This window comes from Salvelinus alpinus, chromosome 4, assembly GCF_045679555.1.
Source record: "Salvelinus alpinus chromosome 4, SLU_Salpinus.1, whole genome shotgun sequence".
In the NCBI taxonomy this organism is placed as follows: domain Eukaryota; kingdom Metazoa; phylum Chordata; class Actinopteri; order Salmoniformes; family Salmonidae; genus Salvelinus; species Salvelinus alpinus.
The window spans coordinates 72,120,661-72,143,348 of record NC_092089.1 but is presented as its reverse complement, the minus strand read 5'-3'; the positions used below and the strand labels follow the sequence as shown (position 1 = coordinate 72,143,348).

At 42.9% G+C, this 22,688-nt stretch overlaps 1 protein-coding gene across 2 annotated transcripts; it reads left to right on the top strand.

Annotated features, from left to right (window-relative positions):
* The first annotated feature begins 17,057 nt into the window (after positions 1-17,057).
* LOC139574382 (WD40 repeat-containing protein SMU1) lies at positions 17,058-21,507 on the top strand. Of its 2 annotated transcripts, XM_071398907.1 has the most exons (12): positions 17,058-17,189; positions 17,555-17,765; positions 17,881-18,033; positions 18,347-18,457; positions 18,584-18,712; positions 18,936-19,055; positions 19,225-19,341; positions 19,452-19,579; positions 19,693-19,819; positions 20,024-20,191; positions 20,317-20,469; positions 20,809-21,507. In XM_071398907.1, the coding sequence occupies exons 1-12, from the start codon at positions 17,164-17,166 to the stop codon at positions 20,905-20,907; spliced, it is 1,542 nt and encodes a 513-aa protein (XP_071255008.1). In that variant the 5' UTR covers positions 17,058-17,163; the 3' UTR covers positions 20,908-21,507. The 2 variants fall into 2 exon arrangements, with proteins under 2 accessions (XP_071255008.1, XP_071255007.1); XM_071398906.1 differs by having other exon boundaries at positions 17,071-17,189; positions 18,347-18,712.
* Positions 21,508-22,688: the final 1,181 nt, after the last annotated feature.

Genomic DNA, 22,688 nt, shown 5'->3' with positions numbered 1-22,688 from the left:
ACAGGGCAGTTTCTAGGCATAAGCGACTTAAGCGGCTGCTTAGAAAGTCAGACAGACTTTTTTTCAGGAAGTCAGTCGTGGTCTCAACTTACTGCTAGCTAGGATAGTAGAAAACACAACAGCAATTTCGAAATTTGGTTGTGCATCAGTAGTTTTCCTCTTGTTATGTCAGTCACTGACAGTCACTCAATTAGCCCATGTCAGTTAACATTTTATAAATAGCTGGCTAGACTAACTTACAGTACCCAGCAATATAAACCTTGTAGTAATCATGGGCGAATTACTGACCGGTCACACAAGGCACGTGCCCAGGGGCTCTGACCCCCCCCCCCCCCCCCCCCTCTACCGCCAAGAGGGAGACCACTAAAATATTTTGCAGGTGAGGTGGGGGAGGAGGAACAAAATCTTGCTTAGGGCCCCCAAACTGCTAGAAACTGCCCTGCTACAGTAGCTGGACTATCCACATTACAAAAAGGATCCATACGCTTCCTTGGCTAGATATTCCCCATGTCATATAAATCCCTGGAAATACAACCTTAGTACACAGTGACGGGCTCAATGTGACATTAGCTTTTCAGCATAAATGTCTAAACCACTGTGGGAAAACATATGACATTGCTAAGGCAGCCTGTTAGCAGTGCAACCACACTGTAAAGGAGCTTGCGCCAGATGTATGATCCAGACCGGCTCCCAGAAAGTGATTATATCTTAATCTATTTCCTGTGTGATGTAGTAAGGTCAGAGAGGTGTGGACCCTAAGACCTGTAGCTCATTGCCTCCATCCTCATCTGGCGCCAGCGCCAAATCTCATTTTAACTAATTAATTATTGATAGTGCTTCATGCCTCAAACGCTAAAGAGCAACTGACCTGTAAAGAGTCAAATGGGCGATTCCACCCCAGCATGGCTCAAAAATATTTTGGGTATCTCAGATTGTTCTGGCAATTCTCACATACAAAGTTAATTGGGAGGAATGATATTTGATATGCTTTATACATTTGTATCACAAACCATTTGAGAAAATCATGATGAAAGTGACCATTTTAGGCCGTTTTCGACCTACAGATGTAACATCCTAATTTGATCACTTTTGTTGCTGAGAATTTTCCTGCACAGCAGGAAATGCAGATGAACTTCGTGATTTACATAAATTCACTGAAAACCCACGCTAACACACAGTTATAAAACACTATTGCACTTTTCATGTAGCCTACTTTTGAACAGCTAATAGCCTAACTATCGATCAAGCAACACTATGTACTAAACGTTCAAATCCTGTTGTTGTAGGATTATTTTACTGTCACAATATAAGTCAAATTAAGATCTAATGTCTGTATACTTGACTCCTGTCATGGGGCGGCAGGTAGCCTGGCGTGGAGGAGCATTGGGCCAGTAACCGCCATGGCCTATTTATTGCCTTTACCTCCCTTATCTCACCTCATTTGCTCACATTGTATATAGACTTATTTTTCTACTGTATTTTTGACTGTATGTTTGTTTTACTCCATGTGTAACTCTGTGTTGTTATATGTGTCGAACTGCTTTGCTTTATCTTGGCCAGGTCGCAGTTGTAAATGAGAACTTGTTCTCAACTTGCTTTACCTGGTTAAATAAAGGTGAGAAAAGAAAAAAACGGAAGAAAAAAAAAACCGAAAGGTTGCTGGATCGAATCCTAGAGCTGAGGAGGTAAAAATCGGTCATTCTGCCCCTGAGCATGGTAGTTAACCCACACATTTCAGTTGAATGCATTCAGTTGTACAACTGACTAGGTATCCCCCCTTTCCCTGTAAGACCCTATGATCTGTGAACCATACATGGTACAGACAACATCTTGGTGTGATTATACTGCTAATGGCGTGCTCTAAAATATGAAGTATGTCGAGATTCTGAAATACAATTTTTCATATACATTTATTCAACAGAAAACATTATTATTTGCATAAAAGTACCCTTTTTGATTTTGCTTATTTTTAGACATTGCTTGGAACAATATACAACACTCTTCAAACACATACAATTTCCAGAGTGGAGTCTCTGCTACTTTTGAAGAAATTATCAATTTTATACATATAAATTGGCATTATAGGTTACTAACCAATCATAGCCCTCCTGTATGATGGCACATTCAGCAAATCACCAGCAGAGGGAATTCCCTTTGAATCCATTTTCCCATTCACTGTGTTGGTGGCACTCATAAAATGTATCATAACTTTAAAAGTAGCAAAGTGTACACTCTGGAAATGTGATGTTCTTGTAGAGTATATTGTTTAAAACAATACGTCTCAAAATGAACAAAATCAAAAATGGTACTTTTGAGATATTAAATGTTTTAAGGTTGAATAAATACAATTGTATTTCAGAATATACAGTACCAGTAAACAGTTTGGACACACCTACTCATTGTGAAGACATCAAAACTATGAAATAACACATTTGGAATCATGTAGTAACCAAGAAAGTCTTAAACAAATCAAAACATATTTTATATTCGAGATTCTTCAAAGTAGCCACCCTTTGCCTTGATGACAGCTTTACACACACTTGGCATTCTCTCAACCAGCTTCATGAGGTAGTCCCCTGGATGCATTTCAATTAACAGGTCTGTCTTCTTAAAAGTTAATTGTGGTATTTCTTTCCTTCTTAATGCGTTTGAGCCAATCAGTTGTGTTGTGACAAGGTAGGGGTGGTATACAGAAGATAGCCCTATTTGGGTAAAAGACCACGTCCATATTATGGCAAGAACAGCTCAAATAAGCAAAGAGAAACAACAGTCCATCATTACTTTAAGACATGAAGGTCAGTCAATCCAGAATTTTCTTAAAGTGCAGTCACAAAAACCATCAAGAGCTATAGTGAAACTGGCTCTCATGAGGACCGCCACAGGAAAGGAAGACCCAGAGTTACCTCTGCTGCAGAGGATAAGTTCATTAGAGTTACCAGCATCAGAAATTAAAGCCCAAATAAACGCTTCACAGAGTTCAAGTAACAGACACATCTCAACATCAACTGTTCAGAGGAGACTGCATGAATCAGGCATTCATGCTGAGAGGAAGAGACTTGCTTGGGCCAAGAAACACGAGTAATGGACATTAGACTGGTAGAAATCAGTCCTTTGGTCTGATGAGTCCAAATTTGAGATTTTTGGTTCCAACCATCTTGTCTTTGTGAGACACAGAGTAGGTGAACGGATGATCTCTGTATGTGCAGTTCCCACCGTGAAGCATGGAGGAGCAGGTGTGATGGTGTGGGGGTGCTTTGTTGGTGACACTGTCTGTGATTTATTTAGAATTCAAGGCACACTTAACCAGCATGGCTACCACAGCATTTTGCAGCGATATGCCATCCAATTTGTTTTGCATTTAGAGGGAGAATCATTTGTTATTCAACAGGACAATGACCCAACACACCTCCAGGCTGTGTAAGGGCTATTTGACCAAAAAGGAGAGTGATGGAGTGCTGCATCAGGTGACCTGGCCTCTACAATCATCCGACCTCAACCCAATTGAGATGGTTTGGGATGAGTTGGACCGCAGAGTGAAGGAAAAGCAGCCAACAATTACTCAGCATATGTGGGAACTCCTTTGAGACTGTTGGAAAAGCATTCCATGTGAAGCTGGTTGAGAGAATGCCAAAAGTGTGCAAAGCTGTTATCAAGGCAAATGGTGGCTACTTTGAAGAATCTCAAATATAAAATATATTTTGATGTATATATTCTGACCACTTTTTTGGTTACTACAAAATTCCATGTGTGTTATTTCATAGTTTAGATGTCTTCACTATTATTCTACAATGTAGAAAATAGTAAAAAATAAAGAAAAACCCTTGAATGAGTAGGTGTGTCCAAACTTTTGACTGGTACTGTTGATATAATTCATATTTCAGAGCACAATATTAGGAAGCATGTATAGGTTTAAAATGGCCACTTTCATCATGATTTTCAAAAAAATGGTATGTGTTAAAGCACAAGTGTAAAAAGCATATCAAACATTGTACTCTCTGACCTGAAATTCTTCATCGGAGATGACCAAATCCCAACAGTGTCTGAGCAGCCGGTAAAAAGCCTTGGAAGGTGGTATGATGCAAGCCTGAAGGACAAAGACCAGGTGCAACAGCTGCGCAAAGACATCAGTAGTAGCCTACAGTCCATCGACAACACCCAGCTACCTGGAAAGTTAAAGGCCTGGTGTCTGCAGTTTGGTCTCCTACCCCGGGTGTTGTGGCCCCTAGCAGTGTATGAGGTTCCAATCTCAACCGTGGAGAAAATGGAAAGAGGAGTCACAGGCTACTTAAAGAAGTGGCTCGGAGTTCCACGATGCCTTACCACCATAGGCCTCTATGGAGATGGTGTCCTCAAGCTGCCCCTCACCAGTCTAACAGAGGAATTCAAGTGTGCAAAAACCAGGCTCCAGATGACACTGAATGAATCTCGAGACCCAGTGGTGAGCAACAACGCGCCGACCTTGGGAACTGGGCGCAAATGGAGGCCAGGAAAAGCAGTCCAGGAGGCAACAGCAGCCCTCAGACATGCTGACATTGTGGGTCATGTTCAGCAAGGGAGAGGAGGCCTTGGGCTAACTAGCCGTGCTGCTTGGAGTAAGGCCACTGCACCAGAGCGGCGGAAGATGGTAGTGCAGGAAGTACGCCATCAGGGGAGGCTGCAAGGTGGGCCAAGGCAGTCTCTCTTGCCAAACAGGGACAGTGGACTCGATGGGACAGTGTGGAGAAGAGGAAGATCAGCTGGAAGGATCTGTGGGCCATGGAAGCGAGGCGGTTGAGCTTTTCCATCAGAGCAACATATGAGGTCCTTCCAACACCAGTTAATCTTCACCAATGGTATGGTGAAGATCCGGACTGTGCCCTCTGTTCCATGCCAGCCTACCTCAGGCACATTCTCACAGGGTGTAAAACAAGTCTCACCCAAGGACGCTAAACTTGGCGTCACAACCAAGTCCTTAAAAACCTTGCGTCCGCCCTGGAGGACAAGCGAGCTGCCACCAACTCCCTACCACCCCCAGCAGCATCACACCCCTTACGGACGACCTTTGTCCGCGAAGGGGCTAAACCACCGAAGAGCGGCTCTACACCATTAGAGCGAGACCAGCTGCGCTTGGCCCGCGACTGGAAAATGCTAGCTGACATTGGCCGGCAACTTGTGCTTCCTCCGGAGATCGCAACCACCACCCTAAGACCTGACATGGTGCTCTGGTCCCATTCGCTCAAGAAGGTCTTCATCATTGAGCTCACAGTAGACTCAGTAGATGAGGCTTATGAGCGAAAACATCTGCGCTATGCCGATCTAGCTGCCGAAGCACGGCATCATGGCTGGAACACAGAAGTCTGACCAGTGGAGGTGGGCTGCAGAGGTTTTGTGGCAACATCTACAACCAGAATGCTTAGAGACCTGGGAATTAAGGGCCAGAGCCAGCGTTTGGCAATCAAAGCTGTATCAGAGGCGGCAGAAGGCAGCAGTCAATGGCTCTGGATGAAGAGGAAAGACCCCAGCTGGGCCCCGAAGTGAGAGGGCCAGGAGGTATGCGGTCAACAATGCTTGACTCAGGGAGGAAGACGCCCCTGCCATGCATAGTCCCATGGGATGTTGGCTATCAACAACAAGGCAACTCCTATGACTAATTGGGAATGGGACGCAAGCGTAGGATTGATCACCCTGTCGCTGGCCGCCTTTTGGGGAGGGTGTATAGTGTGAAAGGCCGAAACACCCTAGGAACCAAAGGTACACTACTGACGATGCGCTCCCCAAATTTCACCAGTCTCACTGTTCATGAACTCTTGGAAGTGCTTGCACAAAGGATAGTAACATCTCATCCTGTGTTCTTGGAATCCTCACAATTAAGTTTCTATGTGAGAATTGCCAGAACAATCTGAGATACCAAAGATATTTTCGGGCCATACTGGCATGAATGTCTTCCTAGCAAATGGGAAACGTTCCTCCATGTGCAATGTTGGAAGAATGCAGTGAAGCGATGATATTATTATATCGGTGTAAACAGAACATACAGTGGGGAGAACAAGTATTTGATACACTGCCGATTTTGCAGGTTTTCCTACTTACAAAGCATGTAGAGGTCTGTAATTTTTATCATAGGTACACTTCAACTGTGAGAGACGGAATCTAAAACAAAAATCCAGAAAATCACATTGTATGATTTTTAAATAATTAATTTGCATTTTATTGCATGACATAAGTATTTGATCACCTACCAACCAGTAAGAATTCCGGCTCTCACAGACCTGTTAGTTTTTCTTTAAGAAGCCCTCCTGTTCTCCACTCATTACCTGTATTAACTGCACCTGTTTGAACTCGTTACCTGTATAAAAGACACCTGTCCACACACTCAATCAAACAGATTCCAACCTCTCCACAATGGCCAAGACCAGAGAGCTGTGTAAGGACATCAGGGATAAAATTGTAGACCTGCACAAGGCTGGGATGGGCTACAGGACAATAGGCAAGCAGCTTGGTGAGAAGGAAACAACTGTTGGCGCAATTATTAGAAAATGGAAGAAGTTCAAGATGACGGTCAATCACCCTCGGTCTGGGGCTCCATGCAAGATTTCACCTCGTGGGGCATCAATGATCATGAGGAAGGTGAGGGATCAGCCCAGAACTACACGGCAGGACCTGGTCAATGACCTGAAGAGAGCTGGGACCACAGTCTCAAAGAAAACCATTAGTAACACACTACGCCGTCATGGATTAAAATCCTGCAGCGCACGCAAGGTCCCCCTGCTTAAGCCAGTGCATGTCCAGGCCTGTCTGAAGTTTGCCAATGACCATCTGGATGATCCAGAGGAGGAATGGGAGAAGGTCATGTGGTCTGATGAGACAAAAATAGAGCTTTTTGGTCTAACTCCACTCGCCGTGTTTGGAGGAAGAAGAAGTATGAGTACAACCCCAAGAACACCATCCCAACCGTGAAGCATGGAGGTGGAAACATCATTCTTTGGGGATGCTTTTCTGCAAAGGGGACAGGACGACTGCACCGTATTGAGGGAAGGATGGATGGGGCCATGTATCGCGAGATCTTGGCCAACAACCTCCTTCCCTCAGTAAGAGCATTGAAGATGGGTCGTGGCTGGGTCTTCCAGCATGACAACGACACAAAGCACACAGCCATGGCAACTAAGGAGTGGCTCCGTAAGAAGCATCTCAAGGTCCTGGAGTGGCCTAGCCAGTCTCCAGACCTGAACCCAATAGAAAATCTTTGGAGGGAGCTGAAACTCCGTATTGCCCAGCGACAGCCCCGAAACCTGAAGGATCTGGAGAAGATCTGTAGGGAGGAGTGGGCCAAAATCCCTGCTGCAGTGTGTGCAAACCTAGTCAAGAACTACAGGAAACGTATGATCTCTGTAATTGCAAACAAAGGTTTCTGTACCAAATATTAAGTTCTGCTTTTCTGATGTATCAAATACTTATGTCATGCAATAAAATGCAAATTAATTACTTAAAAATCATACAATGTGATTTTCTGGATTTTTGTTTTAGATTCCGTCTCTCATAGTTGAAGTGTACCTATGATAAAAATTACAGACCTCTACATGCTTTGTAAGTAGGAAAACCTGCAAAATCGGCAGTGTATCAAATACTTGTTCTCCCCACTGTATGTCATGTTGTACTTTGATAATTTAAAAAAGTTTGAAGACATTGTCTGTGTTCCACACACACCACACTGTTTATCCTTGAGCAGCACGGCCTGTGCTATTTTCCATGTCAGGTGAAATCCGTTCTGAGGAATGGAGACAAATGATTTTGGCGCTGTCAGGAAGAACACATGTTGCTGCCTTCCCAGGTCTACGACAGCATTTTTATAAGCGCAGCAACCTAATTATCAACACTGTGGTTTTCTGAACATACCAATTACAGTATCTCATGGTTTAGCTCAGTCAGTGTTTACCACAGCACGACCTAACTTGTGAAGTATAAACCACACATTGGCCTACTGTGGCTATAATGCACTTGGAGGACTAACATACGTCAGAGGGAAACAACAACAGCTACATAAACATATCCGCATTCAGAAAAACATTTCCGTAAATGTATGTAATAAGGGTTTCAAAAGATATCCATGACACAACCTCAAGGTATGGTGTTATAATGGTAGTATTTTACATAATATCCAGAGCCATTTTCCCCTGAAAAAGTGTGTGAATAGACACATTAGCAGAGGGAACTGTGGAGCTCCATGCTTGTGGAAGTCGATGGCCACGGCTTAACGATGTTTTCCATTGATTAATGTCAGGTTCCCGCAGGGGGAAGGAAATCACTGTGGCACGCTGGTAGAGTTGTAACAGTGCTGAGCTAGGACCAAGTTACCCTTTCTTTCTGTCTCTCCCACTCCGTCTCCTGCTACACACACACATGCTCCCAGTGGTGTAAAGTACTTAAGTAAAAATACTTTAAAGTACTACTTAAGTCGTTTTTTAGTGTATCTGTACTTTACTATTTATACTTTTGACAACTTTTACTTCACTACATTCCTAAATAAAATAATGTACTTTTTACTCCATACATTTCCCCTGACACCCAAAAGTACTCGTTACATTTTGAATGCTTAGCAGGACAGGACAGGTCCAATTTCTGAACTTATCAAGAGAACATCCCTGGTCTGCCTCTGATCTGGCGGACTCACTAAACACATGCATTGTTTGTAAATGATGTCTGTGTGTTGGAGCATGCCCCTGGCTATCTGTAAAAAAAAAAATGAAACGAGAAAATTATGCATCTGGTTTGCTTAATATAAGGCATTTGAAATGATTTATACTTTTACTTTTGATACTTAAGTATATTTAAAACCAAATACTTTTAAACTTTTACTCAAGTAGTATTTTACTGGGTGACTTTCACTTTTACTTGAGTAATTTTCTATTAAGGTATCTTTACTTTTACTCACGTATGACAATTGGGTACTTTTTCCACCACTGCTTGCTCCCTCTCTTCCTAATCAATCCATATTATTTCGAATTATTTCTACCGCTTGTCTATCCTACCTCTTCTCTCATCTTGCTCTGTAATGCTTGTCACTGCATTGCCAAGTGGCAGCTTAGTTCTGTACTGAGGACTTTGTACTGATGAGAAGTCAAGAAATCCCAGGTGATCGTATTGAACATGTGTTGTGCGCTGGGAGTGATCTCTTAAATTGAGACTACATGCAATGTTCAAATAATGTTTTGAGAGCAACCAAGCTGATTGCAGCTCAGTTGCACGTGTCATGATTAATGACTATAGTCATTATACACTGACATGCTCCTCCTGGATCATAGCTTAAGACTAGGGTGACACCAGAAACATTGGAGGGTGATATGAGATTACAGATTCATTTCAACCTTACTTGAGGAGAGGTTGGAGAGAATTCTAAGACTGTGTGTTGTCTATAGTGCACCAACTTGTATTTTCCCTTTTCCCTCACGTTGTGCTGATCAAGCATGCACCAGACACACCGGAGGGGAAAGACTGACAGACGGACACACATCTTCCTCTTCACACTCCAGTCAACACGAGTGTGTGAGAGCAAAAGGAGCATTCAATCACTGAAAGGGTGGAAAGTTCATTCATCTTTTGAGGGTTGCTTTCTTCCTTCAAATGAAGACATAGTGAATACACTGTATACCAAACACGAGGAACACCTTCCTAATATTGAGTTACTGCACCCCCCCCCCGCCCTTTTGCCCTCAGAACAGCCTCAGTTCGTCAGGGCATGGACTCAACAAGTTGATGAAAGCATTCCACAGGGATGCTGACCCACAGTTGTGTCAAGTTGGCTGGATGTCCTTTGGGTGATGGACCATTCTTGATACACACGGAAAACTGTTGTGTGAAAAACCCTGCAGTGTTGCAGTTATTGACACAAACCGGTGCACCTGGCACCTCCTACAATACCCCATTCAAAGGCACTTAAATTTTTTGTCTTGCCCATTCACCCTCTGAATGGCACACATACACGATCCAGATCTCAATTGTCTCAAGGCATAAAAATCATTTTTAACCTGTCTCCTCCCCTTCATCTACACTGATTGAAGTGGATTTAACAATTGATTTCAATAAAGGATCATAGATTTCACCTGGTCAGTCAATGTCATTGAAAGAGCAGGTGTTCATAATGTTTTGTACACTCGGTGTAGAAATACTGTAGCACAACATATGGCTGATTCAGATGGGTAAGGTGGCCTTCCTTGTAGCTGGAAGATGTGTAAACATAGCTTTTCAACAGCTGCCTGGTAGGAAGTGAGAACTGTAGGTGGCATCTTTAAAGTATATATTACTGATAGGCTAATTGTTACTGTCAACAATTGGAACAATCACACTTGCTACTTTTGCAAGCCAGAGGGAGAATGACTTCTTCCTACATTTTAATAATTAATAATAACTAATTCTATATGCTAATGATAAGTACTTCAAGGTAGTTGTGGCCATAATTAATGTGGAATCTTGAAATGGAACTTCGATATCCTGAGAAAAATGGCATTTAATTCTCATTATAGGGGTTTGACCTTTTCAAACTGGGTTTTGCTGTACTTTCAGTACTTTCCGACAGCCAGGCCTATTCCCATGGCGACAAACGCCACTCTCATTTCAAAAAGTATTATTATACAGAGGAGCACAATGGGTAGGTACAAGGCAGTGACATTTCAGTTTGTTTCCCTCTCAGCAGTCGCCCGAGAGAACCCACGAGCACTGTTGGGTCTGCTCTAATATTTTTAAATGACCCACACCACTCCTACCTCTCTAGACCCCCCTGCAAGGGCAAAGTGGGTTTCTTTTTGATGTTTACATGACAATGACAGCTCTGTTTCACTTGAATGGAACATATTAATTAAAGCACAGATTCATTTGTCCTGTTACAAAATTATCTCAGAATGCAAGTATCCCAAATGAGGTCAAGGCAGTGTTTAATTATTTCTCCACTGTTCACTTTAGCACGCTTTTAATTTGAAATAGCTAAATGGTGCTCATGGTAAGAGAATACATTCTCCATGATGTAACCCTTTTAAAAAGTCTGGAAAATGGGTTCGCCTGAGGAGTATATATCATTTTCAGGAGTCCAACAGAAGATGGGTTTAGTTATTATCTTGACTCTGCACTGCAATAAGTAGATGCAGGGAACCAATAACTCATGAAGTGTACGTGTATTGTCGAAGCCGGAAACAAAAGGAAGAAAGGCAGTAGAGAGAGACATTCTACTTCCATCACTCTATCCTATCATTAAACAATTGCCTGGTAATTACAGCATTAATTAGGCTACCACAAATTATTTTTCTTTTTCTTTTGTTTTATGCCTAATACCCTCATTCAAACTTGTTAAGCCTATCTGTTGTTTCAGTACGAACCGAGTCTGCATGTGTGTATGTAAATACCTTAAGCACAGCAATTACTGACTGCGCAGTATGTTCTGAGCCGTACTGTATGGAGTGTCACTGATGAAAATAAGCAAGGATGGTTTAACAATTACAAAACACTTCAACAGCCTCATCACTTCTTTGTGTTTCCAACGACAGATGGCAAGCGCCCTGTCAGCAAGTCGACTGTAGTGTAGCGTAGACTGAATATTTACCCTCCCAAGGGAGTTTTCATTGTCCATTACATGATCTTATCAATTCATATGACTTAGTTTACTGTTACTTTTGTTATGACAAGGAGTATGCAACATTTCAGGTCGCTTATTAAGTTCATTCTAATAAGCCTCGTGGTAAACTGTGATTCATTCCGTCATTCCCTTTTTCCAATAACAGAACTCTGATAGAAATGTCAAATCACAGCCAATGCATCCTACCCCACAAAAGCATCCCTTTGATCAGCAATTGAACTGACAAGATACTGTCACATCCTGTAAAGCTTATACAGACCTCTTGTGCATTCTCAACAACAAAGGCCCCCCAAAAGCGGGACTTCTTAAAAAAATAAAAATAACAAACCTTGTACATGTCACACATTTACTTAAATCCGGGCAGCGGCCTTAGCCAAGGAGACAGCCCAGCGTCTGAAGAGACAGCGCTAACACCATTCAAAACATCTGCTTGTGTCAGCACTTTGCTAGGTTTTTCATGTAAATACAATGTGATACAACCCAGTAGCTTTTCTACTGAAGAGCGGTTTCTCTGTGGTAAGCTTTATGATACTCCATTTATTGTGTTACAGGAAGAAGGATAGCCCACTGCTGTGCATCTCTCCAAGCCAGGCTGTTCAGGGAGCACCATGCATCTGTGCCTGCAGACACATTGCCTCGCAGGAACAATCACATTTTTACTGTAGCTTTTCATCACCTTGATGTGCCATCATTAATTGTATTCTGATGCCAGCTGGTTTTGATATGAAAAAGCCCAATTGTGTTTTGTTTGCACTGTAGACTATGTGAATGTTACAGCCTTTTGAATAGACTAGACCTGTCTGGTTCACTATTCTCACTTATTTTCATTTTCTCCTTCCTCAGCCTGGGAGACTCCAGGATCAATAACGGCTTATCAATGGAGAACTAGGACCCCAGGGAGAAGCTGCCTAGAAGGAAAATCGATCTAGCCCATTCCCACCCACCCACCCACCCCTGCTTCACACTCAAGAGCCGACTAATGCACACACCATTAGTGCACAGAGGTGAATAGCTTCTTGGGACAAATTAATCAGACCCGTATCAACAAGATAAAACAGGTGGTATTTTGTTTGTGTCTTACAAGGTCATGTATTTGATGTTATTAGGAGAAAGGCTCATCGTGTGTGGGGTCAAACAGCTCAGTGTTCCAATGGTATCATACACAGTGACATTAGATTTATTTGCTGAGCAATCATCCCAAATACTAACATTTAAGACCAAGTCTTATTAAAAATCAGGGAGGAAGCAATTACTCAGCTTTTACCAGAATATGTTCACACGTGCAATGCAATACTGTTGCAAACAATGCAAACATATAGCTTTTTTCCCCTCTGACAAAAGTGATTTAATACCAAGCCTGAGCAGCGTTGAGCCAATGTCCCCACAAACATACATGAAATGAACGACAAGCTGGACTGGTGCACAGCACTGAACATCATAACCTTGAAAGACCTTCACTGGCAGAGAGGACTCATGAGACTATCCTCTCTATAAACGTGGAGCGCCCCCTGTTGAACAAATTTGGGAAAAGCAGTAAATGGCGTGAAAGTGCCATTGGCCATTCAAGGGATGTTGCCAGGGTGGTGTAGAGGGAGGTCTATTGGGAAGTTTAGAACAAAGTTAATTATTCAATGTTTACTTTACCAGGGAATTTGAAGTTAGGGAAATATGAAAACACTCTTTGGATAGGTGTCAAACTCATTCCAAGGAGGGCAGAGTGTCTGCAGGCCTTCGCTCCTCCCTTGTACTTGTTTGATGAACTAAGGTCACTGATGAGGAAGTGAGGAACTCTTCACCTGGTTGTCTAGGTCTTAATTGAAAGGAAAAAAACAAAAACCAGCAGACACTAAACTATCTACTAACCCTAACCATAACCCCTAATCTAACCCTAACAAGCAGTTGCTTATGAACAGATGGTCAGACTATCAACAAACTATCTGTAGAGCACCTACAGATGGACTAGCTGAACAATCCAAATAAAGTGTGACCGAAACTATTTTATGTACGAAACCTCGCAAGACATCAGCAACAAAAATGATTTTGTTTCCTGATTGACAGGGACACAAGTAGGCCTATGGTGAGCTTTGACACTGTATGAAGAAGTATTCAGAGACAAGACTGCAGAATAGGCCTACAGTCTATGGTGGTTTGATTCGAAGAGGAAGTGGGCTATGTTGATAAGACTGCTAGCCTACTCAAGTGAAACAGGTCTTCTCAAATGAAACAGGTCTTCTCAAATGAAACATGACTACCAATGACGACGGGCCCTGGCGGAGTGGTGCCAGGAAAACAAAATGAAGGAGCTGATCGTGAACTTCAGGAGACAACAGAGAGAGCACGTCCCCATCAACGGGGCCGCAGTGGAGAAGGTGAAAAGCTTAAAGTTCGTCTGCACCACTGACAATCTGAAATAGTCCACCCACACAAATTGCAAGCACTGCTTCTTTTTTTAGATTTGGTTGGCAGATCGCATCCAATTTAAGGTGCATACACCGCCACCTACTGTACTGGAGTGTGAGGCCATTCAGTCTATCTACATTCAATTCTTTGTGATATGATACTATAAAATTGGGGAAAAGGAAAACAAAAAAAAGTTACCCTGCCATCTATTAGCCCTCTCAACAACAAAACATGTTTATTATTTTTTAAATACACCACCCCATTACACTATTTACCCTATCTAATTCTATTTCAGACAAACGGTCTGGGAGGACAGAACAGTACCTCTCAACAGCTCCTGCAACTGTTCTGCAGTAAAACCTCACACGCCCAAGTATTTCTCCACAACCTCTATTTTCTGTGACTTTCAATCCATTTCTGCAGTACAAATGACAACCATAGCTATGAATGGCAAGAAACCTACCTTTCTAAAGCACATATTCTTTCCATCTCTCTCTATAGCATTGGATCAAATACCTGAGGTGACAAGGTAAAAATCTGTCGTTCTGCCACTGAACAAGGCAGTTAACCCACTGTTCCCCGTTAGGCCATCATTGTAAATAAGAATTTGTTCTTAACTGACTTGCCTAGTTAAATAAAGGTTAAATTAGTCTGCCTACGCAGAAGAACCCACTCAGGATCCCTCCCCCTGTACCCATCTTCCTCTACCACACTCTTTACTGCTTCAGCATACGACACATTCTGTACTTCTCTGACCCTAGCAACCTCAACCTGCCTTTCTCTCACCGGACACCTCTGATCTCCAGCCCCATGGGCACCCCCACAACTAACAAACAACTTTCTCCAGCGAAACTACACGTTCCTCATCTCCTGCCCTCCTGCAAACTTCTCACATGTAGGACTCTCCCTCCTACATACTGCTGCAACATTCCCATAAACTTGACACCTAAAACACAGAAGTATTTTTGGAACAAACACTCACAGGATAACTTACACTTCCTAGCTTAACCTTATCTGGCAAGACAACATATTCGGTCTCCCCACACTCCCACCAGATCTGCATCGCACCAAATGGCGAGCGTCACAGACACTGGGAATCTTCAATTTCAATTGATCTTCATCAACATTTAATGCCACCCACGTAATAAATCATTTCAACAGTGCCCTGCTCCGGAGAGTAAAGCAAGTCAAATTTATTGTCCCTAATCACGTGATACGTAGCACCAACTCCCTCTGGGCTGCAGAAACACAATAAATCAGCACTCCTAGTTACTTTCACCAATTCAACAGTCACCAACCTCTTCTCCACCCAACCTACCACCACATATGGATCAGCCAAAATGCAAGGATCCATTATCTCCACAAATCTTACTCTCACTGGGCCAGAATGAAACTTTACATCCTCAGACCGAGACCTGAACTCAGCGGTCCTCACTGCAGGAACTTAATCCACACTCTAGTCAGGTTCCATCTCTGCGCTACTGGAACATGTATCCATCTTTTTGCACCTGACGCAAACTTTCCTCACCACAACGCTTTCCTTTACACTCAACTTCGTCCCTTTACACTCAACTTTTTCTCAACAGTCATCACTGCATCTGCCAGCACATCGAATTCATCCTCACTCTCGTCACTCTCAATTTCCTCAAGTTATTCCAAAAGTTCTGGGAAATCCCTCAAACATGAACTGTCCTTTTTTTCTTGTCCATCATCTTCTCCTTCACCAAATCTTTCAGAAGGCCTGTGTAATCCCTCACTCCATGTTCCACTTTATTTCCTTTTCTGCCATATTTTCCAATCACTCCTGCTCTCCAAACATTTCTCCCTGTGCAACCTCTCTGCAATCACTGCTAACCCATGCACCGGTTAATGAACCAGGGAACAAAACTAACACACCACAGCACACAACATCATCAATTAGCCAATCAGTGGGCGCACAAAACAAGCGCAAATAACTTGACTGACCAGAGTGAGTTAATTTACCAAAGAAGACACTTCAGTCGAGCCAAACTCTCAAATAAATTCATAATACCGTGCGTACTAAGCCCTGACTATTCAGTCATTTAACTGTCTACATCCAAACTCCAACAAACAGAATTCATTCTGACCATGGCCAGTGCAGGTAAGCCACCTGTGTTTATACAGGCAGCCCACTCCTGATATTTTTTTCACTAATTGGTCTTTTGACCAATAAGATCAGCTCTGAAAAAGATCTGATGTGAAAAGAGCTGATGTGATTGGTAAAAATACCAATTAATGGAAAAAAAATATTAGAATTGGGCTGCCTGTGTAGATGCAGTAGCCTACCTGGGGTGCGTCCAATTTGATTGAATGTTTGCTATGTTGCATAATGGTTTGTACTGAACGACATGTTTCCTCAAAGCATTCTTCAATGTTCTTGAACAGACTTTGAGGTACATTTGACCTGTGTGGCGGGGTGATCTCTGATGTCACCTACTAAGGAAATTACCTCTATAACAGGATTTTTGGAAGTTAAATGTAACTACAAAACAGTATTTACAAAAAGTAATCTATTCATGTTTTTTTGTTTACAAGCATGATAGCCGTACTTTTAGTTCATGGTTGACGCAGCTTGTTGGCCATTAGCCAATCGGCGTTTCTCAACGAGTTCAAAGCACTTGAATGCACCCAACTGGTATTTACGACTTCACAACTGGTAATTACCACCTTCCCACTTGTATATGAATGCAGCATCAAAGGGCAGCATGGCAACCAACAACCCAAGCCCCCCTCCCCCGTTTAATTGAACGTTCCACCACGTTTTTTTCGTACTGAACACAGCCCTGAATGACCCGCCATAAGGGCCCTGCCTGGGCCTACATACAGGTCATGTTCCCCTGCTGCTCAGGCGTTGCTGCCGCCTACCAGATCTTACAACACCTGGATAGGTATTTTACGTATCAGCTAACCACATCATATGACATAGCAATCTATCAGTCGATAGACGATGTCGTCACACGCAAGCATTGGTTGATGGATGCAGTCGACTACAGACGTTATTGACGTTAATCTACTTTTATTTTGAAAATATATTTCTAGTCTACTACTGCTAGAAACTCCGCCCACTTCAACGACTGTTCGTTCCTGTTTGTCTTTGCGCTGACTGCTCTACTCACAACGATCTACTTTTTGGTGATTTAGTCATGTCTTTGGAGGTGGAATCAGCCGAGTAAGTATTATAGCTATTCATATTTGCACAACTGTAAATGGCTGAATGTTTTGTTTATTTGTTATGGTTCACGTGGCAGCTCTAAACTCAGTTGAGGCCTACCTCAACCTGCAAGCAGCTTGTATCCAGTAAACGTTAGCTACCTAAGCTAACATAACTTGCCTGCTAGCTAGCTATGTTTAATTGTTTTTGTACCCACCAGTGATATTTTTAATGTAGCTATGTAGTCTTAGCTAACTAATACTAACGTTAGCCTGTCAGAACGCCTAAATTAGCTAACTGGCTTGCAAGCGAACACGATTAGATAGAACTTGTCTTGCGTCAAAATATGACATGCCTTGATGGAGTGTACCATGATTTTGCAGCGTGATTCGTCTGATAATGCAGTACCTGAAAGAGAACAATCTGCACCGGACATTGACCACCCTTCAGGAAGAGACCACGGTGTCTTTGAATACTGTGGACAGTATCGAGAGTTTCGTGGCAGACATCAACAGTGGCCATTGGGATACTGTGCTGCAAGCTATTCAGTCCCTCAAGCTCCCTGACAAGACTTTGATAGACTTGTATGAACAGGTAAAAAGTTGTCGTGTTGTATTTGGAATTCGTATGCACCAGAACGTTCTTTTCTAGCTAGCTCTGCTGCTATGTCATTATGTTTTTTGTAAAATGCGTGTGTGTGCCCCCCTAGGTGGTGTTGGAGCTCATTGAGTTGAGAGAGTTGGGAGCAGCCAGGTCTTTGCTAAGGCAAACAGACCCCATGATCATGCTGAAGCAGACGCAACCAGAGAGGTACATTCACCTGGAGAACCTGCTGGCTCGCTCCTACTTTGACCCCAGAGAGGTGAGTTCACTCCGTGTATAGGGGAGATATAACTCCGTATGAACTATTTCCAGGTTGTCTGGTTATGTCTGTGCATCTATTGTATGCCTGAACATCTTTAATTGAACACCAAAAATAACCTTCACCCGTGTTCTCCTGAAATATAGCATTAATAAATGTCCTATAGTGTTTTGACTTTGTCAGTTGCCTATTTGTTCTGTTGCCACTCAGAAATTACTGGTTTGTTTTGTTATGGGTTCTTCAGAGTTCCTGCGGTCTTGTGTTTGTGTCATTGCTCAGTGTCTGTGTGCTCTCCTCCCTCTGTGTCCTCCAGGCCTACCCAGATGGCAGCAGTAAGGAGAAACGACGGGTGGCCATCGCCCAGGCCCTGGCCGGGGAGGTCAGCGTGGTGCCCCCCTCCCGTCTCATGGCCTTGCTGGGACAGGTGGGTGACATGTTCCTATACACCTGGAATATATGGTCTTTTCATGTTAATTCAGCACATAGTCTGATCTACGACCAGGATAATATTATGCAGATTAGTATTTTAACCACCATCTCTGTCTCTCAGTCCCTAAAATGGCAACAGCACCAGGGTCTCCTGCCCCCAGGTATGACCATTGACCTGTTCAGGGGCAAGGCAGCCGTGAAGGACGTGGAGGAGGAGCGCTTCCCCACACAGCTCACTAGACACATCAAGGTACTATATGTCCAGCTATGGTATTGCCAGTGTTTATTAGTAAGGATGGTTTTGATGCTTCCCCTTGGCCTTGTCTTTTTTTCAACAGAGATTATTGTAGCTCAATGGTACTGGCTTGGTTATGTAACATTTTAATTAAATGATGCATAAAAACACACTGCATGAAAACAAGAACACGGAGTTCTGCTTGGGTGTCGTCATAATGCAGTGTTATTCTTACTAGTTTGGGCAGAAGTCCCACGTGGAGTGTTCCCGCTTCTCCCCTGATGGTCAGTACTTGGTCACAGGATCAGTGGATGGTTTTATCGAGGTCTGGAACTTCACCACTGGCAAAATCAGAAAGGTGCGTGTGCGATCTAACACCAGTTGATACTCTGATTTTGGAAATACACTTGATTTCAATTCATGGAGTTTTCAAAATACCCTTTTACTGCCTTGGTAGCGTTTTAATAAGATGACCTAATCAAATGTGTGTGTGTGTGTGTGTGTGTGTGTGTGTGTGTGTGTGATAGGATCTCAAGTACCAGGCGCAGGATAACTTCATGATGATGGACGATGCAGTGCTGTGTATGTGCTTCAGCAGGGACACAGAGATGCTGGCCACAGGGGCCCAGGACGGCAAAATAAAGGTCTCTACTGGCACTATAGGAATGTCACTTTCCCCTCAAATGTTCAAACTCTTGCATTGGGTTGAGTGGATACTCACACTACCTTCCATACCTCGTCTCTCCTCTGACAGGTGTGGAAGATCCAGAGTGGTCAGTGCTTGCGGCGCTTTGAGCGCGCCCACAGTAAAGGTGTCACCTGCCTCAGTTTCTGCAAGGACAGCAGCCAGCTGCTCAGTGCTTCCTTCGACCAGACTATCAGGTGACCTGCACACATGAAGCCCTCTTTCTCTCATGGTTTCTCTGTCTTTGTTTTTCCTGCCTACAGAACAGTGGTCACCAAGGAACCGTAACTTATGATTTTGCGTTCCACAGGGTTCACGGATTGAAGTCGGGCAAGTCGCTGAAAGAGTTCCGAGGACACTCCTCATTTGTTAATGAAGCAACATTCACACCTGACGGCCACCATATCATCAGCGCTTCCTCTGACGGCACTGTGAAGGTATGAACCCCCACACTGCAAACGGCTGCTAGAAGCCAACAGTCCCATAATAAGTAAAAAAGGTATTTGCATCAGATACTGTATTTTGACTTGTCTCCACCCCTTACCAGATTGTCCAATTCATGGTATGTCCTGTGTACCTGCATTTTCAGCAGAATATATGTTAATGGATTTTGATTAACACTTGTGTGAATCTCCTGTCAGGTGTGGAACATGAAGACAACAGAATGCACTAACACCTTCAAGTCCCTGGGCACCTCGGCCGGCACCGACATCACAGTCAACAACGTCATCCTTCTGCCCAAGAACCCAGAGCACTTTGTGGTGTGCAACCGCTCCAACACTGTTGTCATCATGAACATGCAGGGCCAGGTCAGGACTTAACTTGACCACTTACGGTCACTTTTCATTTTTTTTTTTTTAAATGATATGAAGTATTCATTTTGAACATTAAAAAAATTATATTGGTATGACCTTATTCCCCTTTTGTCCTCCAGATTGTGAGGAGTTTCAGCTCTGGTAAGAGGGAGGGAGGAGACTTTGTCTGCTGTACACTGTCTCCACGTGGAGAGTGGATCTACTGTGTAGGAGAGGACTTTGTGCTCTACTGCTTCAGCACAGTCACCGGCAAGCTGGAGAGAACCCTAACAGTATGTTTATTCCAAATCATGTGAATTAAAAACTATCAACCCCAAGCCTGGTTAAAACTCATTTCTCAATGATAAAAATAGGAGTTGTCAATTTAGTCAGTAAATCAAATGCACGTAAATCAGCATTTCTGTTAGCCAGTCCTGGCACATTTACATTGAACTATAGCCTAAAGCAGGAGTCGGCAACAGGCAGCCCAGAGATTTTGGGGGGCGGGGTCAATTTGCAGTGTACAAATTATATTTATGTTCCGGCCTCCGATCATCTAGTTGCCTACCCCCTAGCCTAAAGTTTGTATTATACGTTTGTCTCATCATAAGCTCTTGTCTCCCCCATCCCAGGTCCATGAGAAGGATGTGATTGGCATCGCCCACCACCCCCATCAGAACCTAATCTCCACGTACAGTGAGGACGGCCTACTCAAGCTCTGGAAACCCTGAGCGTAGACCTGCCCCCTTCATCAGCATGCCAGCTGATTTTCCCATGGGATGCTGCAGTGTTTCCTCTACCATCACTTTAGGTGGGCCAGATAGTGACTCCCATCTAGCTCTTTTTGTTCAGACTAAAATGTTTTGGGCCCCAATTGATTCAAATTGGCAGTATGTGTTGCTGTTTCGGGGCCCCTGTGCCACACCTCAGAGAAAGTGTAGCTAGGGGAAGCACTGGGGTAATGGGAGTGCAGGCATGGGTTTTAGACATACCTTTTTTAATACAAACTTTTCTTTATGTAAATATTTTTTTATAGGATTTTTTTTTCTTCCAATAACATCTGGTTGGGTATTTTGCCTCATTTGTCAGTCAGGTCAACAATTGCTTTGTGTTACTGCACAGCAAGAAATGGAAAGGGCTTTCATTTGTCTCTGGTGAATGACTCATGTTGATTTTTGTATCCCCGATCTGATGATATACCTTTTCATGTGTTGCTGTGTGTTCCTAGATGTGAAATGCATGGGTTATTGCTATTACGTATGGATTGTCAGTGGTTGACTGAATTTACATGTACTATTTCTTGTCTGTCCCATTAAAGATATTTGATCAGGTATTTGTGTTTTCTTTATATTTCCTGACAAGCAGAGGCATTTGTGAACTTACTTTTGGTACTTGTTTTGAACAGTTATTAAACCCAATACAAAATTACCAAATCGGTACTTTGTGGTCAGTAATCCACGTGACAGTTGCGAAACTATCAGTCTCACATCTCTTAATTTACATGCCAACAACCATTTTTAATGATTATCAATAGAACATAACATGATTCATGTCCTCAGATGGGATGTTTACTGCATGATTGCAATCTGTGTAGGGCCGGTTCTAGATGTAAGCGGTCGCTTAAGGCCCGTGTTCGCTAGGGGGCCTCAGTCGGAGGCTCAACTTACTATTGAGAGTAAGAATATAATTCGCCAGGTGAAATTTGGTTGTGCATCAGCAGTTCTCTTATGTCACTCAATTAGCCATGTCTGCTAATGATGATTAGATTGGTAGTTAGTCTTAGTAATCATGGCCAAATACCAACCGGGCATGCAGGGTACGTCCCCAGGGGCCCCATTGATTTTGTTATTCATTCTCGCTCATATCAAGTCATTACAAAATGTGTAGAAATGCAGGAAATTTGTACAAAACTGCAAAAAGTTCTCTCCACCACATGGCAAAATGGGTATATTTAGAAATTATTTCGTAAAAATGCATTTTTCTCTGCCCTATGGCAAAGTGAGTAGAATTGCACATGTGTTTAAAAGCATAGGTTTGGTATGAAACTTAACCGTAACGCTGAGGCGGCATTTGGCGCGCACTACTCTTAAACTCTTGATGGTTGCTAGACACCGCCTGTTACTACAATCATCCTGGAAATTCTAAACTTTGCAAGGCATGTCACTACTCCCATATCTTCACATAGCCCACCACATGCACTGGAATAAAGTAGGCTAAAGCAATTGAAGGCAAATTGTTGCTTACTGAAACTATCAAAGGCATCCAATTGTTATATGATTGAAGCAAGTCTACCAACGTGTGATCAACGGTTTCATGCTGCTTTGAGACAAGCGTGGGGTCTTTATAAATCAATGTCCATTTTTTATTTTCACTGAATCTCTGTTTGCTATTGGTTAGGCTACAATCAGGCTGTAGAAATGTAATATTGTCTAGATGGCTCATTAATCAACACCGAACAGAACATTTTGCCAGCATGTTACGTAGTTTAACAAGTGGGTTATTTTGCTCTTCA